The sequence below is a fragment of the Ochotona curzoniae genome, unplaced genomic scaffold, assembly GCF_017591425.1.
Source record: "Ochotona curzoniae isolate NIBS_2020 unplaced genomic scaffold, NIBS_Ocur_1.0 contig_21, whole genome shotgun sequence".
NCBI classification, from domain to species: Eukaryota; Metazoa; Chordata; class Mammalia; order Lagomorpha; family Ochotonidae; genus Ochotona; species Ochotona curzoniae.
This window is the reverse complement of record NW_024465322.1, coordinates 4694805-4720137: the sequence shown is the minus strand read 5'-3', so window position 1 is coordinate 4720137 and position 25333 is coordinate 4694805. Positions and strand designations below refer to the sequence as shown.

Sequence of the window (25333 nt, the reverse complement as noted above, 5' to 3'; positions counted from 1 at the left end):
GGCCAGCAATCCACGCAGGCAGTGCTTGTTGGGGCTTTTGTTTCAGCATAGCAACGGCACAGCTGCCTCAGGGAGGGGAGGTGGGCAGGGGTTTGTATTGGATAAGGAGCTGTGACAGTTTGCGCTCAGGGCAGTCTGATCTGGCCTGGTGTTCTGAGCAGGTTTTTTTTTTTTTCTTTTGCACAGCATGTGTTCAGTATGGGGGTATTGCTCATTCCCACACCCCCAGGAAGCCCACTTGTCAGTTGCACTGGGTTCTGAGGATGAGCATAGATTGGGGAACAGCAGGAAGCCTTTCTCTGTAGGGTCTACACACTCTTTGCTCCTGATGAACCCATCAGAGACCATTGGAGACCATTGGAGCCAGGGAGTTAAGTTGATTTTGTGGGTCTTTGAAAAATAGTCACTTGTGATTTTGCTTTTGGTTTGAGGGGATTTACTATTTCATTGACTTGAAAAGCAGAGTGACAGAGCCAGAGTCAGCGAGCGTGAGAGACGATCCATCTTTGGTCTGCTAGCTTGCCCTCCTGTAGCCCCAATGGCCGGGATTGGGCCAGGCCAAAGTTGGGCCCCAAAACTGCTTCCAGGGTCCCATGTTGTTTGCAGGGGTCCAAGCGCTTGGGACCAACTTCCACTGCTTTCCCAGGTGCATTAGCAGGTAGCTGGATTGGAAATGAAGCAGCCAGGACACTAACCAGCACTTGAACATGGGACCGCCTGAGCCACAATGCTGGCTCCTTCTGCTTAGAGTGTTTAAATTGTCAGAGTACTTAGAATTGTTCGAATACTGTTTGATCAGATTTCACTTTAGATTTGAAATGTCAAGACTGTTGATGACGGTACTGTTAATATTTTATGAAAAGGAACGCTGCTCATTAATAAAATTAGAAGTCATTTTGGGGAAGAAATTTTGCTTTGCTGCTGGAGTATTTTTACTAGACATCCAAAGCACGGCAGTTACCTTTCAAGAGGCCGGAGTCCTGTGTAGCCACGGACTGTGTGCCTGATTTTACATCCTGTCCAGTTCACGTTCGGTGCCTCTACTCCCGGTTCTGTGTCCTAACAATGGAGTGTGTAAGGTGCAGTAATGTGTGAGTAACAGCTTTCCATTTCCTTTTGGTTTCATGGTTGAAACTAAAAGCTGTCCATGCTCATTAAAATGATGTTCTACAGAGTCTTTAGTGACCAAAGCTGCTGCTCATAAAAAGAATATTCTTGAATTATGCGAAACATATTGTGTAAAAATTGGGAGGAGATGGCTGGAATTGTGGTGGTTGTCTCTGGGTGCCAGTGCTGTGGGCAGTTTATTCGTAGCTCTGGCATTCACAGGTTTTAAGTAATGAGTAGAAATTACTTTTATTAAAAAAAAAAACTTTTGGGCCCGGTGTGATGGCGCAAGTGGTTAAGGTCCTCACCTTGCACGCCCGGGATCCCATATGGGCGCCGGTTCTAATCCCGGCAGTCCCGCTTCCCTTCCAGCTCCCTGCCTGTGGCCTGGGAAAGCAGTGGAGGACGGCCCAAGGCTTTGGGACCCTGCACCCGCGTGGGAGACCTGGAAGAGGCTCCTGGCTTCGGATCGGCATAGCATCGGCTGTTGCGCTCACTTGGGGAGTGAATCATCGGACGGAAGATCTTCCTCTCTGTCTCTCCTCTCTGTATATCCGCCTTTCCAATGAAAAAATAATAAAAATAAATCTTAAAAAAAAAAACTTTAAAAGAAAGATTTATTTATTTTTATTGGAGAGGCAGATTTTCCGAGAGAGGGAGAAACAGAGGGAAAGATGTGCTGCCTGCTGTATTAACTTGTGTAACTTGAAGCCAGGATTGTCTGTGGCAAAGGTTGATGGGTTGAATGAGATGTAGGCTGTTTGACCAGAAGTATGTGAGAAAGGACCCTGTTTGGAGAGGGCCGAATTTAGCAGAATGAATAAGGGAGACCCCATAGAGGAGGGGCAAGGTCAAGGTGGTTTAGGTGGAGGAGTGGCGGAGTGTGCAGTGATGGTTACTTTGGCAGAAGGCCCTCGTTGCAGGGAGTGAAGCGATAGTGTTATGCAGCCTCGCTCAAACCAGAACATTCTGCAGCGTGCTGCTTCTGAGTTTGGGTCCATAATGTATTATTTTACAGCTATTTTTTACTTTAATGGAATGAACTAACTGTAGGTGTTTGAAAACCGATTAGTGTGGCTTTTAAGGAAACGTTGATTCACTGAAACTGAAGATGCTGAGATCTTTCGGGGCGTTAGGTAGTGATGCTTTGCTGTGTTTGTGCGTTGCCCTGTCTGGCTTGCAGGCACACTTGACCACCCAGGCTTGTGTTGGAGGTGTCGAACAGACCCTGGCCAACAGTGAGCTGTCACCCTGGCCGTGCGTCAGTCCCCTAGTGGTATCTGTGCCCAGGTCACAGGGCACACCTCCGGAGTCAGAATCTTTTGGTTCTTTTTTTTTTTTTTTTTTTTTTTTTAAATCCGTTGTTGAGGGGGAACCCAAAGGCAGAACAAAACAAGCTTTCACAAGATTGTGGCATATAGGCCTCTATTTAAGTACTATGGTTTTATAAATTCCAACAAAATAGTTTGTTTTTCATGACATTTTCTTTCCTATCAGATTCTTCGCTCAGAGCCAAGCTCTGGTCCCAGGCTTCGTGATATTTATGCCAATATTTTCCTGTGTGCACCCGTGGGCAAGTCCTCTTTTGTTGCCATACCTGAACTCAGCCGTGCGGTTTCTCAGACATTTCTGATATTTTTTTGTGATCCCTACAACTGTAACAGTACTGGAACCTGAGCAATTCTAATATGTTTGTATTAAAGAAGTAACATCACTTCTATTCCACATGCTTGATACACCTGTCTAATTTGGGTTCCATGGGTTACCCACCCACCCTTCTTTTATCCTTTCCTTCCTCCCTCCCCCCCGATTTACTTGCTTGGAAGAGAGAGAGGGAGAGAAAGACACATAGAACAACAACAACGACAACAACAACACAGGGCGTCCATTCCCATCTGCTGGTTCACTCCACAAATAGCTTCAACAGCTGGAGCTGGGCTGATCTGAACCAGGAACTTCTTTCAGATCTTCCACATGTGTGCATGGGCCCAGCTCCTTGGGCCACGCTCCTCTGCTTTCCCAGGCTGTAAGCAGGGGGCTGGATGGGAAAGTGGGGCAGCGGGACTCGGCCAGCACCGTAGGCAGTAGCTTTCGCTGCTCTACCTCAGCACTGAGTCCATGCTTTACTCGTTCTGACAGTGAGAATACTCTGAACCTTGTACATCACTCTGTGAGCACACTTATTTGAGGCAGTTCCCCTGTTCTTTTAGTAAGCAGAATTTAGAATCTCGTTATAAAATTCCAAGGTTTTATGATGTAAGGGAAGGACAGAGTATCACAGTCTGCTTTGGTAGGAAGCCTGGGCGCGTGGGTGTCACGTCCACTGTCAGGTCCACGGACCTGCTTTCCCAGACAGGCATTGTCTGTACAAGACAGTGTTCTGTAGTGTCTGTCCTCATGGGTGCTCTTCTTAGCAACACCTTATGCTTTGAATTTCTATTCCACGTCAGGTGAGTTTCTATCTTCAAATTTGACTGTTTCCTCACCTGTTAAAACTGGATTAAAGATATAAGAATGGATTAAAGATAGACCGTGGGGGGTGGCACTGTGTTTGCCCTGTGTTATTTCGGTGTTTATGAGGAGTTTACAAAGTTTTATGTTTGGCAGTGAAGATGTTGACACTCAGTTGGCCCATGATGGGAGTCTGCGTTAAGGGAGCTTGCGGGAGAGAACGCAGCAGTGGCTGGGGCATCCCCTTTAGAATAAAGATGAAGTGATTTTGGATGTACAGTCTAATGAGCTGTGTGCACACGACGGGCCAGCCCGTCATTTCACAGCACCAAGGGTTCCTGAATGCTTTTGAAGTCGGTACCCTGCTTCCTCCCGACTCCCAGCACCTGGCGATCTGCCTCCATCGCTGTAGTTTTGCCTCGGAGAATATGGATCCATATGCTGTCTAGTTTGGCTGCTTCGACTTAGCACACTGCTTTGGGGTTCGTGTTTTATTTATTGCTGATTTCCTGTTACTGCATGGTATTATGTTGCCACAGTGTATTCTTCCCACAGTTGTTGTTATTGTTACGAAGAATGGAAGCTTGGAAACTGGCTTATTAGTTTCTTTTGTCTTTTCTCTTTTGAAAACTTATTTAAAATGAGAAAGGATTTTGCAGAGATCCTCCACCCACTGGTTCAGAAGGGAGTAGCTGGCGCTTGAACCGGTGCCCGTGTGGGATGCTGCTGCAGCTCGTGGCTTCACCCTGCTGTGTCAGTCACGTGACGGTGCTGAACTGGTGTGCTCTGGTTGTTACGCCCTTGCTGTTCAGGTTATGGTTCTGCTGGGAGGGCAGTAGATTGACGATTTCTGCAACACGACGTCTGTGTCTCCCTGGTTTGGTGTCCTTCACCTCCACCCTGCTGGGAATTCCTCCTTACCTGACATGCTTTGTGGTTTCCGTTCGTGGTAGTTATGTGGTTTTAAATTTTGAGCAGTTCCCAGCTGTTTTGTTTTTTTTTTAACTGGGTGTTCCCTGTTTTCTGTCTTCTTCACGGTTGTTAGGTTTTCTCACGCTCCGTTCCAGTCCTCAACTTCTCTGTCTCACTCGCTTTCTTTCTAAGGCTTATCCTAGAATCATCTCCTTTTTTTCTATTCAGTTTAGTGAGAACATCTTTTTCCTGTTGATGCATTAATTTCCTTCCTTTACTTCATCACTGTAATGAATACACGTTTGACCCCTGTGTGTCTACAGGTTCCTCATCTGTGGATTAAAACCATTCAGAAAAAAAAAATATCTGAACAGTCTCTTTCTCCTCATCATTCCCTAATGATGTGACTTACATAGCAGGCGTATTGTGTTTGGTATGTTAAGTTCATTTTGTGTTCTATGTTGCATAATACTAGTGACTAAGGTCTCACTTTACGATTTGTTTTGGCCTCAGCAGCATATTTTTTTGTTTGGTGTTTTAAGAAAATCGTCGATACATTTATCAAACCACAATTGCTGAGACTCTCAGGGAAGCCTGGGCTGAAATCGTGTTTCTCGCACGTGTGTTCTGGCACTCTCGGATGCTGCCAATCCCAGAGCGTTCTGAAGTGATCCTTTTAAAGTGTGTTCATTGGGAAAGCAGGGTGACGGAGAAAGCAATCCTGTCTGTTGCCTCACCTTGCAAAGGAAACTGCAGCTGCCTGGGCTGGGCCAGGCCGAGTCCAGGAGCCAGGAACTAGCCTGGTCTTCCCTGGGGGCGATACAGGCCCAGCACTCAGCAGTCCTTTGCCTTCTGAGGTATATTGGCAGGGAGGAGTTGGACTTGAACCAGCTTTTGAATATGGGATGTCATTGGCTTTTAACTGACCCTTGAATTAATTTATTAGCTTGGAGATTTCCTGTTAAGAGCAGTTGGTGTAAATTCCAGCACTAATCTAAGAGTACAAGTTCTCAGGGTGTTTTTGTCCTTGCTTGCCAATCTAGTAAGCGTTCCGGTCTGTTGGGGGCTGCCTGAGGTGGTACTTCCTTCAATCCCGCGTCTCATCTGGACCCTGCTGTGAGGCAGCGCTGTTTAGCTGGGGTCCTACCCTCCGGTCACTTTGCTCTTGAACATTTGCTGGTGGGCTTAGATTTAGTACTTCCAGAAGCCTTCCTTTTTCTTCAAAAAATGTTTACCAGATAGATTGTAAAAGTATCTACCAATATCTGAAAATTGCTGATCCTGCCAGAATGTCAGTGTGTTCCAGTATGTCCGAAGGATGATATGCACAGTCCCTGTGGTGAGGTTGACACCAGCGGTAACTGACACGCCAGTGTTCAGTATTCAGATACTATGAAACATGCCCATTTAAAGCATATATGTGAGTGATTTCACTGTACTTACAGAATTGGGCACTGAGCAGCTACTCTTTGAACATTTTCATCACCACCCAAAGGAGGTGCATGCTCTGGAGCACTTGCTTTTATTTCACCCACATCCCTTAGACAGTGCTGGGCATGAAGTAACTCCCATCTTCATGGACATCTGGTATCATGGAGTCGTATCGTATGTGGTCTTTGGGTTAACTTACCGTAAGTTTTAAAGCTTCATACATGCTGTAGCATCTGTCAGTACTTCCTTCCATTTTATGGCTGAGTCATATTTCATTGCGTGTTATAAGGTCACTTTCTTATGCAGTCTTTCGTCAGTTAGCAGATGTGAATTTTTTTATGCCTTGTATTAAAACAATTTTTAAAAATTTAGTAGGCAGAAAGAGACTGACCCTGACCTTGATATCTTATGTTTTGTCTGCTGGTTCACATCCTAAATGCATGGTGCTCCATGGGTTTTGCCCAGAGTAGTATTATCCAGTGGAATTTTTGTTGATGTTGAAAATAGTGTGTATCTGAGTTTACCCATATTGTGCTGTAACCATCAATGGCTATATGTGGCTCTACAGAGCACTTGAAATGTGGTAGAATGACTGAACAATAGTTTTAAATTTATTCAATTTGATTTAGGTTGGATGCTGGCCACCGTATTGTGTAACAGGCCCTGGAATTTCCCTTGTTTCCTGGCTGTGTTCTGAATTGCCTTAAGGGTTAGATGATGAGTGTACTTGAATTTTGTTGATTGATTTCATGATACTGATTTTGGTTACCTTTAGCATTACGGCCTGTGAAGTTTGCAGAAGCGTTGTTAGAAGTGCTGCGTCCAGCGTTATTTCCTGAGTCGCATGAGATATTAGTGGTTATGGGAGGTCTCACCAGAGTGGTCTTAGTAAACTCTACTTTTGGCAGCAGCTTACCCTGAACCCAGCAAGTTTCAGATTGCCCACAAATGGAGCTTTTGAAACAGATAGGCATGTGGGTTCTTAGTAGTTAATCTTTGTTATATGTGTGCCTCGCTCTAAATTAAAAGGTGTACTTACATGAGACTGCTGTTTATCTCTGTTCTCTAAAATCTACCCTTAAAAACTGAAGTTATGAATGAATAGTAAATAGTAATATTGGTCATTGCCTATAGGTCATGAGCCAGGAGTACTAGCCTTGCACCGTGCCTCTGAACTGGGCTCTGCCTTGGTCCCTTGGTTCCTCAGCTAATTCTTGGCACACTCACATGCTTGGAAAAGCTTCAGCTGCTGGTTGCAATACCCATGACCTCTGATGCTATTTGCAGCCCAGATCTCCATGCTCTTTCCCAAGGCTTTGTTTCTCAGTGGTAGATTCTGTATATGAAGCAATCGCTACTGTGTTCAGTGCTGCTGGTGTGCAACCTGATCAGCTCCAACAAAAGCTTGTTTCCTCTCGAATCCCTTCCTTTTTCTCCCTGTCCTCCCCTCCCCATTGTGTGTCCAAGTGAATGGTAAACATTAGTTCACTGCCAAGATGTAGAGAACTCGTACCCACCTCCTGCCAATGGATTCCTGGGAGCTGAGTTCTCTGGATAGACAAGCTCAGCACTTCTCACTTTTTTTTTTTTTTTTTGCTTGTTTATTGCTTTTGTACTTCTACCCTGATTCCTTTCTTTGCAGAAACCTTGGGTCTGCCCTGAACTGAGTGTCAGTGGTTCCTGCTTGGCTCTGAGATAGAGCCCAAGTTGGTTCCCTGTGGACCGTTCCTCTGTGCAGTGACATGCTTGACCTCTGGCCTGTCGCCAGCCACGCACCGTTATTTCAGCCTTTGAATTTTTGCTTGCACTAGTTCTTGGCCCTTCAACATTTTTCTGCAGATCCTCCAAATGTTTTACAAACTAGTGGTAGTAATAGTGGCTAATACAACAACAACAACAACGCAGCCCTGAAAGACAGTCCTTAGGGCAGAAACTTGCGTTCTACAGAGAACATAGGAATCGGGGTATGGAGTGAGTGGAAAAGAGAAGGGCAAGAACCGAGGAATCCCGTGAGAAAGCAAATGTTGGAATTGTTGTCCAGAAAAGAGGTGATATACATCTGACCTCACAGCCCAGCGATCAGACCATAACGTCTTTGCCACACAGTTCCTTGACTGCAATGCACATCCCTTGGGAGGCAGGTCAGAGTTGCTCATGCCTCCACTCACACAGTTGGCCATGTTCCGCTTTGTAAAAGACAATATGCTCTTAGCAAATAATGAGGTCAGGGTCTGGCTGGAAATCCTGAGTGATTGTCAGAAGTTTGGGGACAAGGTTGTTTTTTAAACTTGACTGTGTACAAAATAGAACCTTCTCCTTTCCTGGTGACCCACCTTTATAATTCTTGTGGCCATTTTAACTCTTGTTGAAGGCAAATTTAATTCTTGAGGCCAAAATTTAATAACTGCAAAGTGCTTTAGTACATTTTAAGAAACCTGAGAGTAGTATTTATTTTCTCTATGCTGTATGGCAAATTATTACAAACCAGGCAGCTTACAGTAACACCCATTTATAAATTCATTCGCATAGGCCAGGAGAGCCCAGCACAGCGGGCCTCGTGACATGAGTGGGCCTGCTCTGGCGTTCTCGTCTGAGCTTGGAACCTTCTTCTGATACACTGGTTATTGACAAAAACCCTTCAGGTGTCCGCTGAGGCGTGTTTCTCCTGTTATCCTTCTGGAATTGCTTCTCTGCTTCCCCAAGCACCCAGATGGAGAAAGCCCTGTGTGATTACAGCCCATGTGGCTTTGGTGCAATTATAGGAATGGCATCTCACAGGAATGGCATCTCACATAGGGAGAGCTTGTGGCTGGCATGCTAAGAGTTCTGCCTGCCACAGCAGAACTTTCACGCTTTGGTTTGTTTTATATGAAATTTAGAAATTCTCTTTGTGCTAGAGAAGTATACATAATATCATCATGGCTTATCCCTCACTTGCTGTGTGTTCTTATCAGTGGTCTTAAATATTGAAAGACAGAGCTACAGAAAGGAAAAGAGACCCTCCATCCACTCGGTCACTCCCCAAATGGCTGCAGTGGTCAGGGCTGTGTCAGGTGAAGCCAGAGCCAAGAGCTTCTTTCTTGTCTTCCATGTGGGTACAGGGGTTCAGGCACTTGGCTGTCATCTGCTAATTTCCCAGGCATGTTAGCAGAAAGTTGGATCGGAAGTGGACCAGTGAGGACTCCACCAGTGCTCATAAGAGCTACCATAGGTAGCTCATAGGTACTGTGGTTTCACCTGCTGCAGAACAGTGCTAGCACCTTTTCCCAGTGTTGAAGCACCTTGGGGGGTGTGTGTGTGTGTGTGTGTGTGTGTGTAAGAGAGAGAGAGAGAGAGAGAGAGAGAGAGAGAGAGAGAGAGAGAGAGAGAGAGAACTTTTTATTTGAAAAGCAGAGTTACAGAGAGGAGAAATGAGAAAGGTCTCATTCCCCAGATGGCTGCATTGGCCAGAAGCCAGGCACCAGCAGCTTCCTCCAGGTCTCACATGTGGTTACAGGGACCCAAGGCTTTGATCTAGTCTCTGCTGCTCAAACAGGGAGCCGCATCTCCTGGTGGAACTCAAACTGGAACCAGCACCCGTATGCAGTGCCAGTGCGCAGACCGAGGCTTAGCCTGCCCATGGCACTGGCCCCGACAGCACCTTTTCAGATGGGCATTTTGGAAGAAAGCATGTACTGATCGGTTGTCTCCGTAAGTAGAAATGCCCAGGAAGATAGTCTTCAGGTTAACAGTTTTCATGAAGGAAGGAAGGAAGGAGGAAGAGAGAATTTTATAGCTTTAGTGGACATGGGGAAAAACAAACTTTTCCCCTACTGAGTGTGCAGTTTGCTTGTCCTGCTCTCTGTTTGAGAGACACAGAAGCATGTTGGAGGAAGTCAGAATGCCCATCGAGTTTCCATGATAACTTAGAGCAGATGCCATATGTACTTGCTGGAGCTTTTTTGCTTCTTCCTATCTTTTCTCATAGATGAAAATGTGTGTGCAAAATATTTGACACAGGTAAGCCTATAAACTAGTTTTAGTTTTACAGTATAATATTGGAAGGAAAACATTTTGTGGTCTTAAAAATTACTTTTACTATAGGGTTGTTTAGAGTAATGGCAAATTTGTGCGTCATGTACAGGTGTTATGGCACATCTGGTTAAGTCACAGCCTGTGGCACAGACATTCCATTTGGGCACACATTTGAGTCCTGGTCCTCCTGCTTCTGGTCCTGCTCCCTGCTAACGCACCTTGGAAAGTAGCAGCAGATGACCCTGGATGGAGTTGCAAGCTCCTGGCTTTGGACTAGACCGCCCCTGCCTATTGCAGCCATCTGGGGAGTTAGCCAGCAGACAGAAAATCTCGCTCGCTCTTTTTTCCTTGTCTGTAACTTTTTCAAACTAATCTTTTTAGAAAAGAAAATAAATGTTATTCTTTGTGGAAAAATGTAAGTAACAAGTTGGAATTTTGCCTTCCAATTTTTTTTTGTTCTTGTTCCTGAGATGGTTGGTATATTTCTTAAAGAAGAACATGTACTTTATAAAAACTTTGGAGTAGTAGGCCCTTTTTAAAATATATATTTTGTTTGAGAGGCAGACAGATAAATGGAGAGGGCTAGGTTAGAGCAGAGCTAGCTGAAGTTCCATTGGAGGCTATATTAATCTGTCTTACTTTTAACTAAAATACTTGAAGCTCTTTGGCAAATAAAAGGTATATTTGAGCTCATGGTTTGTAGGTTACAGTTCAGGATCAGGTGACCCCATGGTGTTTGTGCAGGCTTATCAGAGAAAAAAATCACACGATTAAGCAGGAAACAGGAGAATTTCTAGATTGAACTTTAAAAAAAAAAAAAAAAGCTACCCTCCACTGAGAACCGTACTCTTAGAATGTGGCTGCAGGCCCCTAACACATCCCACCTCTCGAATGGGGCAATTAGGTCAGCTTGTTAAGTAACTCTGGACAGTTTCTGTAGTGGACCCTGAATTGCCTCTTTCCGAAAACCTGTGACTGTACTTCATGAGTGTGTGGTTGGTGAGAAAAGGTGACATACTTTAACTGTCCTACTCAGAGACTTTCATTAAATCATCTGGGTAGCTCAACAGAAAGTTAAAGGATTCAAGCTGGAGAAAGAGAGCGTACAAGTTATTAGCAGGCTGGGGCCTTTGGAGAAAGAGCCATCAGTTGTCACTGGAATCTGTGTTTGCAGTCAAGCTGTGTGTAGTCTGTACCAGCAGAGCAGTACTTGTGATTTTGCCCACATACACGCTTCAGACTCACATGAAATTCTTGTCTTTGGCTTGGCCCAGACTTGGTTTCAGACATTGGGATTCGAGGCCAGTGTGCTTACAAGACATCCTGTGGCACCTGGATCAACTCATAGCCACCTGTCCATGGTGCCAGGCACAAGCATGGGCTGCAGTGGTGGAACCGGACCGCCCTGTCTGGTGTCTGTTCATTGAGTGCTTTCTACAGTGACTGCAGGGTGTTCTGGATTCAGAGAATGTGCCATTATTATTATCATCATCATCATCATCATCATCATCATCATCATCATCATCATCATCAATGTAAAATATGTACCTTAGGTAAAAGCAGGTAGCTTTCAGTGTCAGAGTAAATAAGTTTACTTTGATGTAAAAATGGTTTTGAAAGGCTTTCAAAAAAAAGTTTGAGAAAAGCATTTTATGAAAAGCCCTCTGGATTTCAGATTTTTGTGCCAAAATAAACAGTTTTTATTTCCATTTAAAAAAATCAATTTTGTGAAACATGCTTGTATTTCCGATTGAGTAAATTTGTTGTGATCTATCGCCATCTCTGAAGAACAAGCCTTTGTCATGTACAGCCTTCTGTTCCCCCGGAGAAAAGGGGTGACTGTTGTAACACGGTCTGCCCTCTGCAAAGCTCGCCTTTGCCTGGGTCCATTCTACTCTCAGTAAATGCACATCTGTTAGAGTGCCCGAGAGAGCGGGCTGCGTGTCTGCTGAGGCCCCTTGGAGACTCCCAGGGGTGTTGTGACAGCGATGTGCGTCTTCGTGATTTTTGCCCGCCCTTGCTTCGTCAAGGATGAGTAGGCAACTCAAAACACTGTTGCGTGTGTTGCACTACACTCCTGGTGTAGAGTCTTGGTAATTTCCAGTGAATAACAATCAACACAGATTTTCAGTGTGTAAGCACACTTGCCTTTAATGTTGGTGTGATCCCTCCCCCTTCTCATGGTGTTTGATGTATCTAGCTTCTTGCATCTCTTCCCTTCTTTTCTTGCATTGATGATGAGAGTCTGACTTTTTGTTGGCTGACTGCTCATAGGAGCCAGTTAGTTTGTGCTAGAGGCAGTGCCCTGCAGGCTGTTGGGGATGCTCATCTTTGCAATAGAGTTAGAGGTCCATTTTAGCCAGGGGCAGGGGTCAGGAGCAACTGGAGGCAGCTGCAGATGAGACCGGACCCCCGAGCCAGCTGACCTCCTCAAGGCTTGAGGCCCAGGAGAGTGAGCCTGCACAAGGCGAGAAAGGGTCTAAAATGATCTTCCATCACACTGGGTAGCAGTGGCTCAAATGGAAATTCAGGCACTTTTAGAGAATGCATACTAGGCTGGCAAAACAAACAAACAAAAAACCTACCAAAAAAAAAAAACACCCCTCAATACCCAACAAACCGAAAGTCCACATCAGTTTGCTCCCAAGATTCCCGTTGCTCCCCAGCAGATGGACCCAACTACCCCCCTGCTGCTCACTGCAGCCTCTGGGCACACCGCCGTCCAGCCCAGCTGCCTCACCCTGCCACAGGCACCTGCTGCCTGCTTTGTGACCTACACGGCACTGCTCAGTTGGTAGAGGGCAGTGAGAATGTGAGAGTGGCTTCTGGCTTCCCCGCTGTAGTGAGTGAGGGGCTTGGTTTATTAGGCTCCCATTCTGAACATGTCACCTCTCCATAAGTGAAGGAAGTGTTTGAGTCATTTCGAGTATCTTAATGGCTCACATCTAGAGGCTTTATTAATTGAGTGACTTTTTTTTTAAGAATAGGCTGTGCATCATTTGACCCTTTTGGACAATTAGGAACAATTGTTGTGAATCTTGTAACAGTGCACTTTTGCTTGAACTGACAGTGGTTCCTTAGTGTCTAAGTCTGGACGGTGTTTTTGATAAGTAACTAGGAATTCTTTGCTGAAATAACTATACTTAACTACTGTATGTATTGATCTTTTGTGAGTTGTCCTGGAAGCCTAACCTTATTCTGTTTCAATAGGGAAAGAATTCTGATTTTCAAATAACAGAAAAACAACCTCTTAGCCATTTGAAGGTTGCTGGCACTGGTTATTGTTTGGTTTAAAAAGCAACAAGGCTGTGTGTCACGGGCTAGTGTATTATTTTATCTTACTGAAATTTGCTGATTTTGACACTTTGAGTGGAAAGATGTCTACAAAGATGCTGAGTTAACTGGTCTTCAATTGCACACTTGAGTTTTGTAGCATTGCTTAAATTCATCATTGAAATTCATGTAAAATGATTGCAGTGACATTGATTGACATTTCTGATTTCTGATTTCGGAATGACAAGTTCTCTGTTTTTTTAAATGTGTGCTTACTGTAAGATTTGCTTCTCTCTGTGTTTCAGGCCGGAGCCTCAGCCCAAAGCTCCTTTAGTTCCTCCGCCGCCGCCTCCTCCGCCGCCGCCTCCACCTCTGCCAGACCCCACGCCCCCAGAGCCGGAGGAGGAGATCCTGGGATCAGATGATGAGGAGCAAGAGGACCCCGCAGACTACTGCAAAGGTGACTCTCTCTCTCGCCTCCTCCCTTCCCTTCCCTTCCTGACACCCAGGACCTCTTTGGGGAAATAGATAAGGCACCTGAGTGGTGCTAACCAACCTCGCGTTTTATTAAGTTAGCATTCCTGTGTCAATACCGTTCCATTAGCATGTTTTCAGAAACTCTAGGTTGCCTGGGAGAAAGTTGTAAGATACAAAAAAAAAAATTCATATGAGGGTATTTTAAAAAGTTAAACAGTCAAAACTATTTTAGTGCAAAAATGTTTTGAACCCTTACATACAAGGAGCCTTGGAAAAGGTTCTGAAAAAACATGTATTCTGAAAAAGTTATACATGAACTTCTCATACATAATCTAGGTACCCCAATAATTTGAAAAGGATTTAATTTGATGCAATTAACAATCAAGGACAAAATTAGCTATTCGTAGAGCCTGGGGAGCAGAAGGTGACTGCTGTGCGCTGGGTCTGACACTCAGTTTTCTGACATTCAGTTTTTCTTGGGCTAAAAGAAACTGTCCCTTTCTCGGCATAGCGTTCGTTGTCTTTAGAAAGAAAACAGGCACGTTCGCGTACACAGAATTTTTCTTGGCGTTGTACTTAAGGAGAAAGACACTCTGTGAGGTCCGTTACTGTGCGGCAGAGTGAGTGGTGTTTTCAGCCGTGACTTCACGGAGGACACAGAAACCATTCAAGTGGAATGCTCTTGTACCGATGCTTTGTAGACACCAAGAGTATATAAACTGTCCGAGAGTAGATGAACGTTGGGATTGGCGCAGTCTAGACCTCATCCTTCGTATAGACTGGACTCAGGGAAGTTGCTGTCTCCATTCTGGTGGCACTTTCGTTGAGTGATTTACTTATCTGGAGGGTTTTTTTTTTTAAAGCAATTGGGGAAGTAGCTTAATTATTATAGATTATAATGTATACAACTAGGGTGGCAGGGGGCTAGCATAGTGGGTAAAGCTATTGCCAGCACCACCGGCATCCCATATGGATGCCGGTTCAAGTGTAGCTGCCCCACTTTCATCCATCTCCCTGGTAATGGCATAGGAAAAATAGTAGAATATGACCCACGGGTCTGGGTCCCGGGCATTCTCCCATGGGAGACCCAGAGGAAGCTCCTGGTTCTTGGCTTGAGCTTGGTGCAACCCTTTGACTGTTGGGGCCATCTGTGGAGTGAACTCTGTCTTGGTGACTCTGACTTTCAAAGTAAATCTTGAAAGAAGAAAAAAAGATGGTAGTTCTTTGGGTCAAGGGTATTTTAGCAGCTTATCACATATTGAGTACTTAAAAGTAACTTGTGTTTTGCTTAGGAATGAAATGTTTTCGGTTTTCTGCCAGGGAAGGAAAGTTGTTGTGCTGTGAATGTGTCAGCAGCTCATCTCCTACGCCAACCTGGTTCTGACATGGCTGTGAGCGTGTCAGTCCTGGAATGGACGTTCTCTGCAAAGAACACTGGCTCCTTCTAGTGCAGAGTGGTAGTTGTCAAGAGTTAGGAATCCTGTACGTCTATGGCTGTTGGCCTGTTAGCGCCTTTGCTACTAATGATAGTAGTTGTTCATGTTGCTTCCTGAGCTTTGAACAGACGGTGTAATTCCTATTCTCCCTCTCATCCCTGGCTCTCAGTTAGATATTTATATATCAGAATTCGCAAGGTTATTCTGAAACATCTGATCCTGCCTGCCTGCCTGCCTTCCTCTTTGTATGTGTGTCTGTCTGTCTGTCTGTCTGTCTGACACAGGGAAAGGTATCCATATTCCCTTTGCTGGTTTACTCCCCAAATGACCACATCACTGGAGTCTAGGCCAGGGTGAAGCTGGGAACAAAGGGCTCCATCCCGGTCTGTCACATGGATGAAGAATACTCAGGTATCTGGGCTGTCTTCCACTTACATACATACATACATACATACATACATACATACATACATACATACATACACACACACACACACACACACACACACAGTATCACAGGTTGCAGTTGTAATGAGCTTACTGTGGACAGGACCTGTTCGTGAACTCTTCCCTCCCTGGGCCGGTGTCACTTTGCTACTAACACTGGTTTCCTTGATGGCTGTAGCTTTGCACGGTGAAGTCTTGAAGTGACAGTGAAGTCTTGAAGTGAGGTTCAGTCCTTTGCTCTCTTCCAGGATTGTTTTGACTGGTCTGATACTATTTGCATTAATGTATACATTTGGAGGATGGAGGAACGGCTCTCATCTCCTGGTGTGCTGCAGCCGAAACTGAGAGCTGGGGACTCGCTCTGGGTTTCCTGCTGCCTCTCAGGGTACATACCAGCAGGGTTTTCCATTTAGGATATGGGCATCTGAACCACTAGCCAAACACCGCCTGGCCTTCTCAGTTAATGGCCCCACCTGGTTATTCCTCTTCAGGTCTCATGCTGAAGCATAACCCCCTCTGAGTTTTAGAGGAGACGAATCATCTTCAAAACTTAGCAGTGCAGATGAGTCATAATGGCAGTCCTGCTCCCACCTGTCGGTCCCTGCATAAGCTGTCCTTGGGGTCTGGCAGTCTCCTAGCATCACTGCGTGCCTTCCCTCATGCTCTTCCCTTCTCAGCTCACTCCTGCCCGTGCTGCCCATGTCCACCAAGAGAATGCCACTGTGTCTGCCATGGTGGCTGCCCACGCTGTACTCAGAATTGCGACATGGTTAGGTGGCATGACAGTAATGGGAAAGAGTGGCCTGAGTGCTGCCAGAGTCATTTCCCGAAACCCAGCCACTGCACACCCCTGCGTGTCTGCCCTCTGCACTCCATTGCAGAGAGCTCTTCCCTCTGCGGCTTCCTCCCGGGTCTGGACACGGACTTTGGTGTCCGCAGGCTGACTGGTGCTCCCTTCTGCTCCCTTCGCCCTGTACCACCTTGTAGGCGTGCTGAGCGGGCAGTTCCATCCTTCCTGAAGCCCTGGCTCCTTGGGGCCGTCCTCCAGTTCTCTCGGATGGCCCAGCATGGTTGGTTAACATCTGGGTGTAAGGTAGGATTTGAAAGGCACTTGTGAACAGAACCTGTTAATGGAGCGACTTTGGATGTGGTGTTTACATCTTTTTCACTTGGGGATAATGTACAGATGGGCTGCACCTACCCAGATTCTTCATCCAGATTTCTGTCCTTATTAGCACTGATTGGCTGAACTGGAAAGAAGTTTGGGGACCGCCTTTCTTTGTATTGTGTCCTGTTTCAACTTGGAATTGAAAAGAGTTATGTAAAGTTAAGGAAATTGCATATTTTGCAGGAATTTGTGTGTTTTACGTAGGAAACAGTAATTGGAAACTTATTCCCCCTCACAGTTTAAAAAATTGAAATGATTCATATTTGTACCTTTCTCCTTTTTCAAGTTAGTGTGTCTTTTCCCCCCCAGCTTGTAAAACTGCCATCTCTACCTAATTATAAATTTCCTCCATCCCTGCCAAAGAAATAAGGGTCCACTCTCAGTCCATCCTCTGCCTCATCCTAGCTGAGGCCACTGTTGGCCTCTTTCCTCCAGAGGCTGGGCTGACGGTGCCATGCAGTCGATAGCCTGCTGTGTTTGGTGTATCTGAGTTAGCCCAGGCGTTCAGGTTCCGTAAGTACACATCAGTGCTACCCCACTGCTCCGGTAGGAGGTTGCACACAGGTGGATTCTTGTTGCTGTATTCACCAGTTCCTGGCTACAGGGTCCTCTGCTTTGAGCTGCTATGAACAGGCTACTCTGAGGATTCTTGTGCGAGTTAAAGCGAACGTTTGTTTGCACTTTTCTCGGTATGTGTCTATAAGAGGAATGGCTGTCATTGAATTTTTTTGATGATCTTCCGCAGTTTCTCAAGGGAGACGCGTGGCTGGGTATTCCCACCAGCAATCATGCCGTGATTACACTTAATCCTTGTGTCTTCTTTTACATCTCTGTGGCTTTTCCCCCCGTGACTTATTGCTTATCCACTTGGTGTTTATTTGCTGCTCTCCCTGATCTTCCTGGGCTGTGCATGCTCCTGCTCGCTGTGCCACTCTTGTTCACTACGGCCCATTCCGAAGCTAGCACAGTAGTCATTTGGAGGGGGAGAGCACTGGCGTGGCAGTGTTCTCTCCAAGACCATGTGACTGAAGCTCCAGAGCAGTTTCCAGAAGGAAAGCTTTGTTAACAGCAGTCTTGGCCTTAGCCCGGCTTGAGGGCAGTGAGGGTTGTGAGGGCCAGTGAAGTGCTTGGGGAGGGCCTCTAACCGCTCCCTGATAGGTCTTAAATGAACGGGGAGGATTTCGGAGGAGAGCGTAGCAGATTCCTTGGTGAAGTCCAGCAGTGAAATGGGTATAGCTTGCAGGGTAGGGATAGTGTCAGATATGAGCAGAAGGAAGGTGTGTTAGGCAGAAGAGAATAAACCTGAGATTTCAGAAAATTCAGCAGTCGGGGCAGTTGAGCAATTTTTGGAGACAGTGGCGGCATCTCGGGGGTTGACAGTACATCTTACACAACACTGGAGGGATTTTACGTAGCCGTTGTGGCGAGCGCAGTGAGGACTGTCTGGCAACTATTGCAGAAGAAATAACCCACAAACCGTGTGGACTCAAATCACCTTTGTTTTTCTGGTGACAACAATGCATTAGGAATTTGGAAGAGGGCAAAGCTGGCAGGGGATGTCTCTGCTTCCCGCTATCTGAACAGCCTCACCTTAAATATTTGAAAGGCTTGGTGTGACTCACGGCTGGGGACTGGAGTTAGCAGCAAGCTCACACGTCTAGGAGGTTAAAGACCAGGGCTGCCAACGGAGCACCTGTGTGTGTGTGTGCTCATGTGCTGTGTCTTCCTTGAGTATGCAGACCCCTCAGCTCTCAGATTTCATACCTGGTAGGTCAGTTGAAGAGAGCATATGTATACTTCACGAAATTCCCAACATTAATGTGTACTGTTTAAAGTACCATGGAACCTCAGAACATCAGAAACTCACTGAGACTCATAAGGACGGGAATTACAGTGCACGTCTTGATGGGCTTAGGGTTTTAGAGGCTGTCTAATTGCAGTGTTGGGTGCCTGACACGCATGTTGAAGCAGGAGTTAGACCTTTCTGATGATGACTAACCTGGAAAGCATTCATTATTCCTGGATTATAAAGCTAGGTGGGGCTTTAGAATGAGACTGAAAAATTAGTTTTAACACACACACACACAAATATCTTTATACTTATTCATTTGTAGGTGTTCATATCAAATACCTTTTTTCTCAGTTTTTAAAGAATTGAGAATGTCTTGATAATTTAGTTTGATTATTTACAGTGCTGAAAACATGCCTAGTTACATGGTTGAATCGGATGCTGTTGTGTGCTCTTAAACACTTGGACCTAATTAAAATGGAGAAATATGACAATAACAATAGATTTTTTTTGTTTGTTTTAAGGGTATGTCTTTGAAAGGCAGAGTTACCAGGAGAAGGAAGGCGCACACAGAGAGAGCTAGAGATCTTGCTGTTATTTTTTTGTTCCTTGCACTCAGATTTCTTCTCCACCCTCTTGTTTCTCTTCCCGGTCATATTGTTACAAATGTCACAAGTCCATCATTTCTGCCGAGTCATGACATTGTAAATATAGACAATGATAGAAAGTCCAGCATCTTGATGTCCAGATATATTGTATATCCATCTTTTATTCAGGAGTAGAGATAAACACAGCAATGTTTTTTCACATCTCAACTGTGCTGGTTTCTGTTAGTTACTCTTCATGAATCGTATATACATTTAATTGAAGAGTTTAAGCCATCTACATTCAGGGTTAGTATTAACAGGTAGTGATTTGCTCCTGTCATTTCAGTCTTGTTTTATTAGGGTATTCTCCACATTGGCCTTTGGTTTTGGTAGGTGCTATTCCTTTTTCTCTGTCAGTAGGACATCTTTAACATTTGTAGTCAGGTGTAGTAGAGGTGAGTTTTTGTTTGCTGTGGAAGAATTTTCTTTCATCGTGAAAGACTAAGCTTTGCTGGGTAAATGATTCTGGGCTGACAATTTTTGTTCCTTTTAGACTATGGAAAATATTACTCCATCCTCTTCTGGCCCGTAGAATTTCCTCTGAGAAGTGAGCTGTGAGTCTAACTGGGGTTCCTCTTTAAGTTAATTGGTTTCTTTCACGAGCACATTTTAGGATCTTTTGCTTGTGTTCAGCTGAAGAGAGCTTGATCAAATGTTGTGGTGAGGATTGCGTTTGGTCAACTGCACTGGAATTCTGTGCCCCTCTTGTATTCTGTTTCTCAATTTTATTTTCCATATTGGGGAAATTCTCAAGTATTTCATTGAATATATCTTTGAACCCAGCTTCTCTTTCCGCACCTTCTGGAACTTCCATAACTCTTACTGTATTTGGCTTTTTAATGATGTCCCTCAATTCCTGAATGCTTTTCTTAACATGACTCAGTTCCTCTCCCAGCTTTTTGACTGTTTCATTGTTTGTGCCTCCCAATTCTGCGATTCTTCTGCCTCACTCATTCTGTTATTGAGGCCTTTCCATTTTTTATTTTTTAGATTGTTTTCTTCATGTCTGATAATTCAGCTTGATATTTTTTTTTTCATGATTGCTCTTTCCTGAAGTGTTCCTTAAATTCCTTAAACTGCTGTGTGTGCTTCTCGGTGGTCTTTAATGAACTTTATACAAATTCCATAAAATTCTTTATCCCAACATGTCATCCTCAGTTATTTTTGCGGCTTTGTGGGGAAGGTGGCAGTAATCTTGTTCATTGTGTCCATCTCTCTTGCTGTTAGTCATTGCCGCTCTGATGAGCAGATTCTTCTTAGGGATAGTGTCCATATGGGATGCTAGCGTGTGCAGGGCAAAGATTTAGCCACTCGGGCCCAGGAAATAAAATTAGCACATCAGTGCTGCAGGCTGGGCCCACTAGAGAGTGAGTGATAAGATTTTTAGGTAGTAAATTGCTTGGAGTTTTAGTTGGTTGGTAAAAATTAAGGCTTATCAAACTTTTTTGGTATGGTTTTTGAAAAATGTGTATTTACTTTAAAAGGCATAGTTATAAAGAGGGAGAGACATAGCAGAATGAAAATCTATCTGCTTACACCCCAAATGACTGTGATGGTTACATCTCGGCCTCTCGGAAGCCGGGATCCTGGAGTTCATCTCGATGTCCCTTGTGTTTGGCAAGGGCCCAAGACTCTGGAGCCACCAGCTGCTGCTGTCTCAAGTACATTATCAGGAGAGCTGGCTCAGAAATCGGCTGGGAGTTGAGTCATTGCTCGTGTGGAATGGGCAAGTGGTGGCTTACCCCGCCTTACCATAGTGCCGGTTCCCCTTATCAAACTTTTGTACAGCAAGACTTTAGGCCAAAAGTAGTAATTTCACATACTCAAGAAAATCACACGTATTGCAAAAGTATTCTGTCCTGTCAACCTGACCCTTGGTTATAGAGGTCCTGTGTAAATGATCGTGATAAGTGTGCATGCTTGTGCTAAGAAATCTTTTTAAAGGAAATTCGCTTCTAGTAATCAAAATTAGTGAAGAAATATAAGCCTAAAGACTAGCTTTATAATAAAGACAACTTCACCTAAATGAGTAAGCCTCTTACGTCCCTCTGGAATGCTCAGCTCATACTGTACTTTTCAGTATCTTTACCCAGTACTTACCCAGCCACAAAACAATCTGTTTTGTTTACATAGAGTATTTTTTTTAAAATTAAGGAGACATTTTTTAACCACGTATTTCTTGTAGCTGTTTAGATTCTTTTGTCAAAGACATCCTGAAGGAAAAATGGCTCTCTAACATTTTGTACTTATATTTAAGAAATAACAGAAGTGTTGGTAAAGGTTACAAAATGAGAGTGTGGACCTGAGATTTGCACGGTATTAAATGCTGGAAATACATTGAACATAATTGAATATTCAGCTGGGTGTGTATGTGTGAGAAAGAAGCCTGTGATCCAAGTTAGGGGGTCAGGTAAATCTCCGGACTTGACCTTCCATAAGCAGCCCCTTGCCGTTCTCATCTGGTGGCGCCATGTTGGTGTAGGACCCTCACCTGCCGCCGGATGCCTTGGAAATGCTGTGTTCCAGGGCGCTCGCATGGGCGGAGGGAAGGACCGGGAGTGGTCCCAACACCAGAGTGCAGCTTGGGATTGTGGATACTGGTTTATCCATATTGTGACCTGAATGTCCACTGTGGGCTCTGGTGTTCTTGACGGTCACTTCAGGAAATTAAAAATGCTTACATAAGTATATTTTAGGAAAGTTTTACTGCAGTTACCAAATTATAATACTAAAATGACAGGAAAAATAGATTACTGATCACAAAGTACAAGTCCATATTTATATTGTCTAGAATCTGGTTCCAATTTTGTAGATATATGGAGGACTTAATGCAGTTTGATTTTCATGGACCCCGTGATGGCTCTGCTTAAGCTCTTATAAGTAGTATTATAGCTCAATCCCCTTTTTGCTATTTGACACTTAAGCCACATCCTCATTTTGCAGTATAATAAGCATTTTACTTTTTCTGTTCGTAATTTTCTGTTTGTCATATTTTTATATTTTGCATTTTTAATTTTATAAAACTTGGGATACATTAGATTATCCGCTATATCCCATTTGATCATAAAGGAAATTAGAAGAAGCCTCTTAAGGATCTACTTTGTTCATTTCCTCCCACAAATAATAAAGTCAGAACTTTACCACCGTGCTCAGGGCTCAGTGTGGTTTGATCCCAGCACACCGCTTGCTTTCTGTTTAATCGTAAAACACAATTTTGTATTTCACCTTCAATGTGTTTTCCTGTTGTGGTGGTTTTCTTCACGCTGTCTTTTTTTGGGGACTGCCTGCTTTGTTAGTATCAGATCATGCCAACAGTTAATTTTAGCCCATTTGTCCCACCTCTCTGTCACGTCAGCCACCCATCTAACTGTCCTTTTGGGTCCCTTTGCTCTCTCTCCGTGTATTCATGGAGTGTCTGTTAGGATGCAGGTGCTGGGTGCTGCTGATAGACCTTCAAAGGGAGCCTGGTCCTAGGAGGATGAGTGAGAGAATGAGCAGCTGAGATACACCGCACGATGTTATGTAACAGGAACTAACAGTGTGGCAAGGCATAAAGAGCACACTGCAGGCTGGAATTTTCCAGGCCTTTCCTCCGGTAGGAAAGTCAGGCAGTGCTTCGAGGAGGGACCTTCTAGCTAAGTTGTCCTGAGGGATGTGCAGCTGCGACGCTGTGTCCAGTGGCCGTCCAGTGGCCGTCCAGTGCCCGTCCGGTGCCCGTCCGGTGCCCGTCCAGTGGCGTCAGTGCTTCCCCGAGCAGTGTTACATGTACACGTGGAGCAGCAGACAGAGCAGCTGAATCAGGTTAGAGTTAGAACGTTGAAGTTTCATTAGACTCGCTACAGGTTGAGAGAATATTACAGAATTCTTAGAGATCCCGGCAGGAAATGAAATGCACAGTGATCCACAATTTTCATAAAACGAGAAGCTAGTTGGCGATTTCCTTTAGATGCAGCAAGTTTTGTGTCAAAGACAGATTGACTAAAAATCTAGATGTTCATAAAATTTAATCCTATTTTCAAGCTAACAAATTCATCTGCTACTATTTCCTGGGTCAGAGACAAATGGCTTGATTGCCAACAGTCCCACAGATGATTTGAACTTGATGTTGATATTGGTTCCCTTTGTCCCTTGAATCTCCGTGGACCAGGTCCAGGTGAGTGCTTAGTGTGTGTCACATCTTGGGAAGCCTCAGTCAGCCCGGCTGGCTTAAAGGAGACGCAAAGCCTCTGGGAAGATGGACATTCTGCTTCCTGTGTGCTCATTCTAGAAACAGCTTGGAGCAAAGGCCACCAGTGTCTCTGTTCACAACAGCAGCAGAGAAACAGAAGAGAGCTGTGGACAGTTTTTCCCCAACAAAAATATTTTGAACAGGTTTCCTCTATTGGAATAGTAAGAGTGACTGAAAGTAACTTTACTACAATAATATTAAACATAAGTTTTGAAGTTGCTGCTGCTCATAAGTCAGTGTGTTTGCTGCTAAACATGTAGCAACTCAGGACAGCTGTTTTTTAAAGATTGGTTTATTTTTATTGAAAAGTGATATTTACAGAGAAAAGGAGAGACAGAGGAAGATTTTCCATCTGCTGGTTTACTCCACAAGTGGCTGCAACGGCCAGAGCTGCAGCAATCCGAAGCCAGGAGCCAGGAGAGTCTTCTGGGTCTCCCACGCGGGTGCAGGGTCCTAAGGCTTTGGGCCATCCTTGACTGCTTTCCCGGGCCACAGGCAGGGAGCTGGAAGGGAAGCGGTGCTGCGGGGATTAGAACTGGAGCCCATATGGGATCCCTTTGTGTGCGAGGTAAGGGCTTTTGGCCAGGCCCTCAGAGCAGCAATTTGTTTAAATTTCATTTTGTTTGACACCATTTCTGAGGGTCAGAAATTGAACGTGAATAAACTGATGCGGTCTGCTGGGCATTTAGGCAGCTGTCGCTGGGGCCTGCAGATCTGCTCCCCTGGCCTGCCTGGTTCCTCTGACTGGTCTCTGTGCCTCAGCTCCTTGCTGCACGGGTCCCTCACGTGGTGGCTCACGGCGTGTCGGTCTACCAGAGGGGTCCGTCCCTGCCCCTCAGTAAACTGATGCCTTGGAAAGTGACATTCAACTTGAATGTTGAAAGTCTTGATTGTCCTGTAACATTTGAACATGTGAGTAAACAATCAATAGAAAGGAGAATTAGTCTTTAATTTTTTTATCTGACAGCGATAAGCATCATCAAAGCTGGAGTGTGAATGACATGCGTATTGGGTTATATTAATAAATTAGATTACGCTGGGAGCGCGTTGTTTTTCCTGCTTGAAAGAAGTGCCCTTAACTCTGAGCTGCTGCTTTCATTCATCACTGGCATGAGTCAAAAGGCTAAGAGCAGATGACTAAGAAGAAATCGCTGGCTATATTACAGATGTAAGTACGGCATTTAAATATGCAAGGCCAAACTTCAGATGCCAAGGGCTGGGGTCATGGCGGATTAGCGGGGAGCACCAAGGGGTGCTTACTGTGTAGCAGGGATAGTTCTGAGTGAACTGAGTAGGGCAGGGTGCTCAGTGTTAGAGTTAGTGGAATGCCAGTGCCAGGGTTCTTGTTAGCATCTCTAATCCAAGCACGAAGTTACGTAAGAACTTGGCAGGAAGGTGGCTCAGAATCATCTGTTGGCCTTTATACCGACATTTTAGATATTTAGGGCTGCTCGGCCAGTGGGCTGGCCTGTGAGTGTACACAGCCAGGGTTGGAAGTGTTTCAATATCCATCATAGCTCACTTACCCTCAAATAGTGTTCTTTAGTAACTCCTTAGTTCATAGCTAAATGACTTTGTAATACTGTTCTTTGCTTGATTTTCCCTCTGGATCTCTTCCCCATTCTCATAGTGTTAAGAGGCACACTTCATATCAGCTGGTTAATTTACATTCAAGAGTTTTTAATGAGTGATACTGCCTTTTAAAAACATTTTTATGTGTGCATATCACAATAATTTTTAGAGTAGTTTATGTTCACTGTAAAGAAAGCAGAGACATCACCGCTGCCCCATGATTGCGGTCTATACCACAGCACATTGTATGTGCCTCAGAATTGCTGGGCCAGCAGGGCCAGGGCTTTTTTGTAGACTTTTTTTTTTTTAAATTTGAAAACCAGGCTGTATTTGAGAGGTGTGGATCAAGCTGTATTTGAGAGTGTGGGAGAAGAGGGCGAT

The 25333-nt window shown here is 44.7% G+C and overlaps 1 protein-coding gene across 3 annotated transcripts in view; it reads left to right on the top strand.

Moving 5' to 3' along the window:
* LOC121150387 (SRSF protein kinase 2-like) overlaps positions 1-25333 on the top strand; it is a 168739-nt gene that overhangs the window by 99755 nt on the left and 43651 nt on the right. For 2 of the 3 annotated variants that reach the window (XM_040971244.1, XM_040971243.1), the window contains exons 1-2: positions 12445-12540; positions 13501-13648. In XM_040971244.1, coding sequence (XP_040827178.1) covers positions 12460-12540; positions 13501-13648 — 229 coding nt within the window. In that variant the 5' untranslated portion in view covers positions 12445-12459. Of the gene's footprint in view, positions 1-12444; positions 12541-13493; positions 13649-25333 lie in introns of those variants that run through there. The other variant, XM_040971241.1, reaches the window with a different exon arrangement.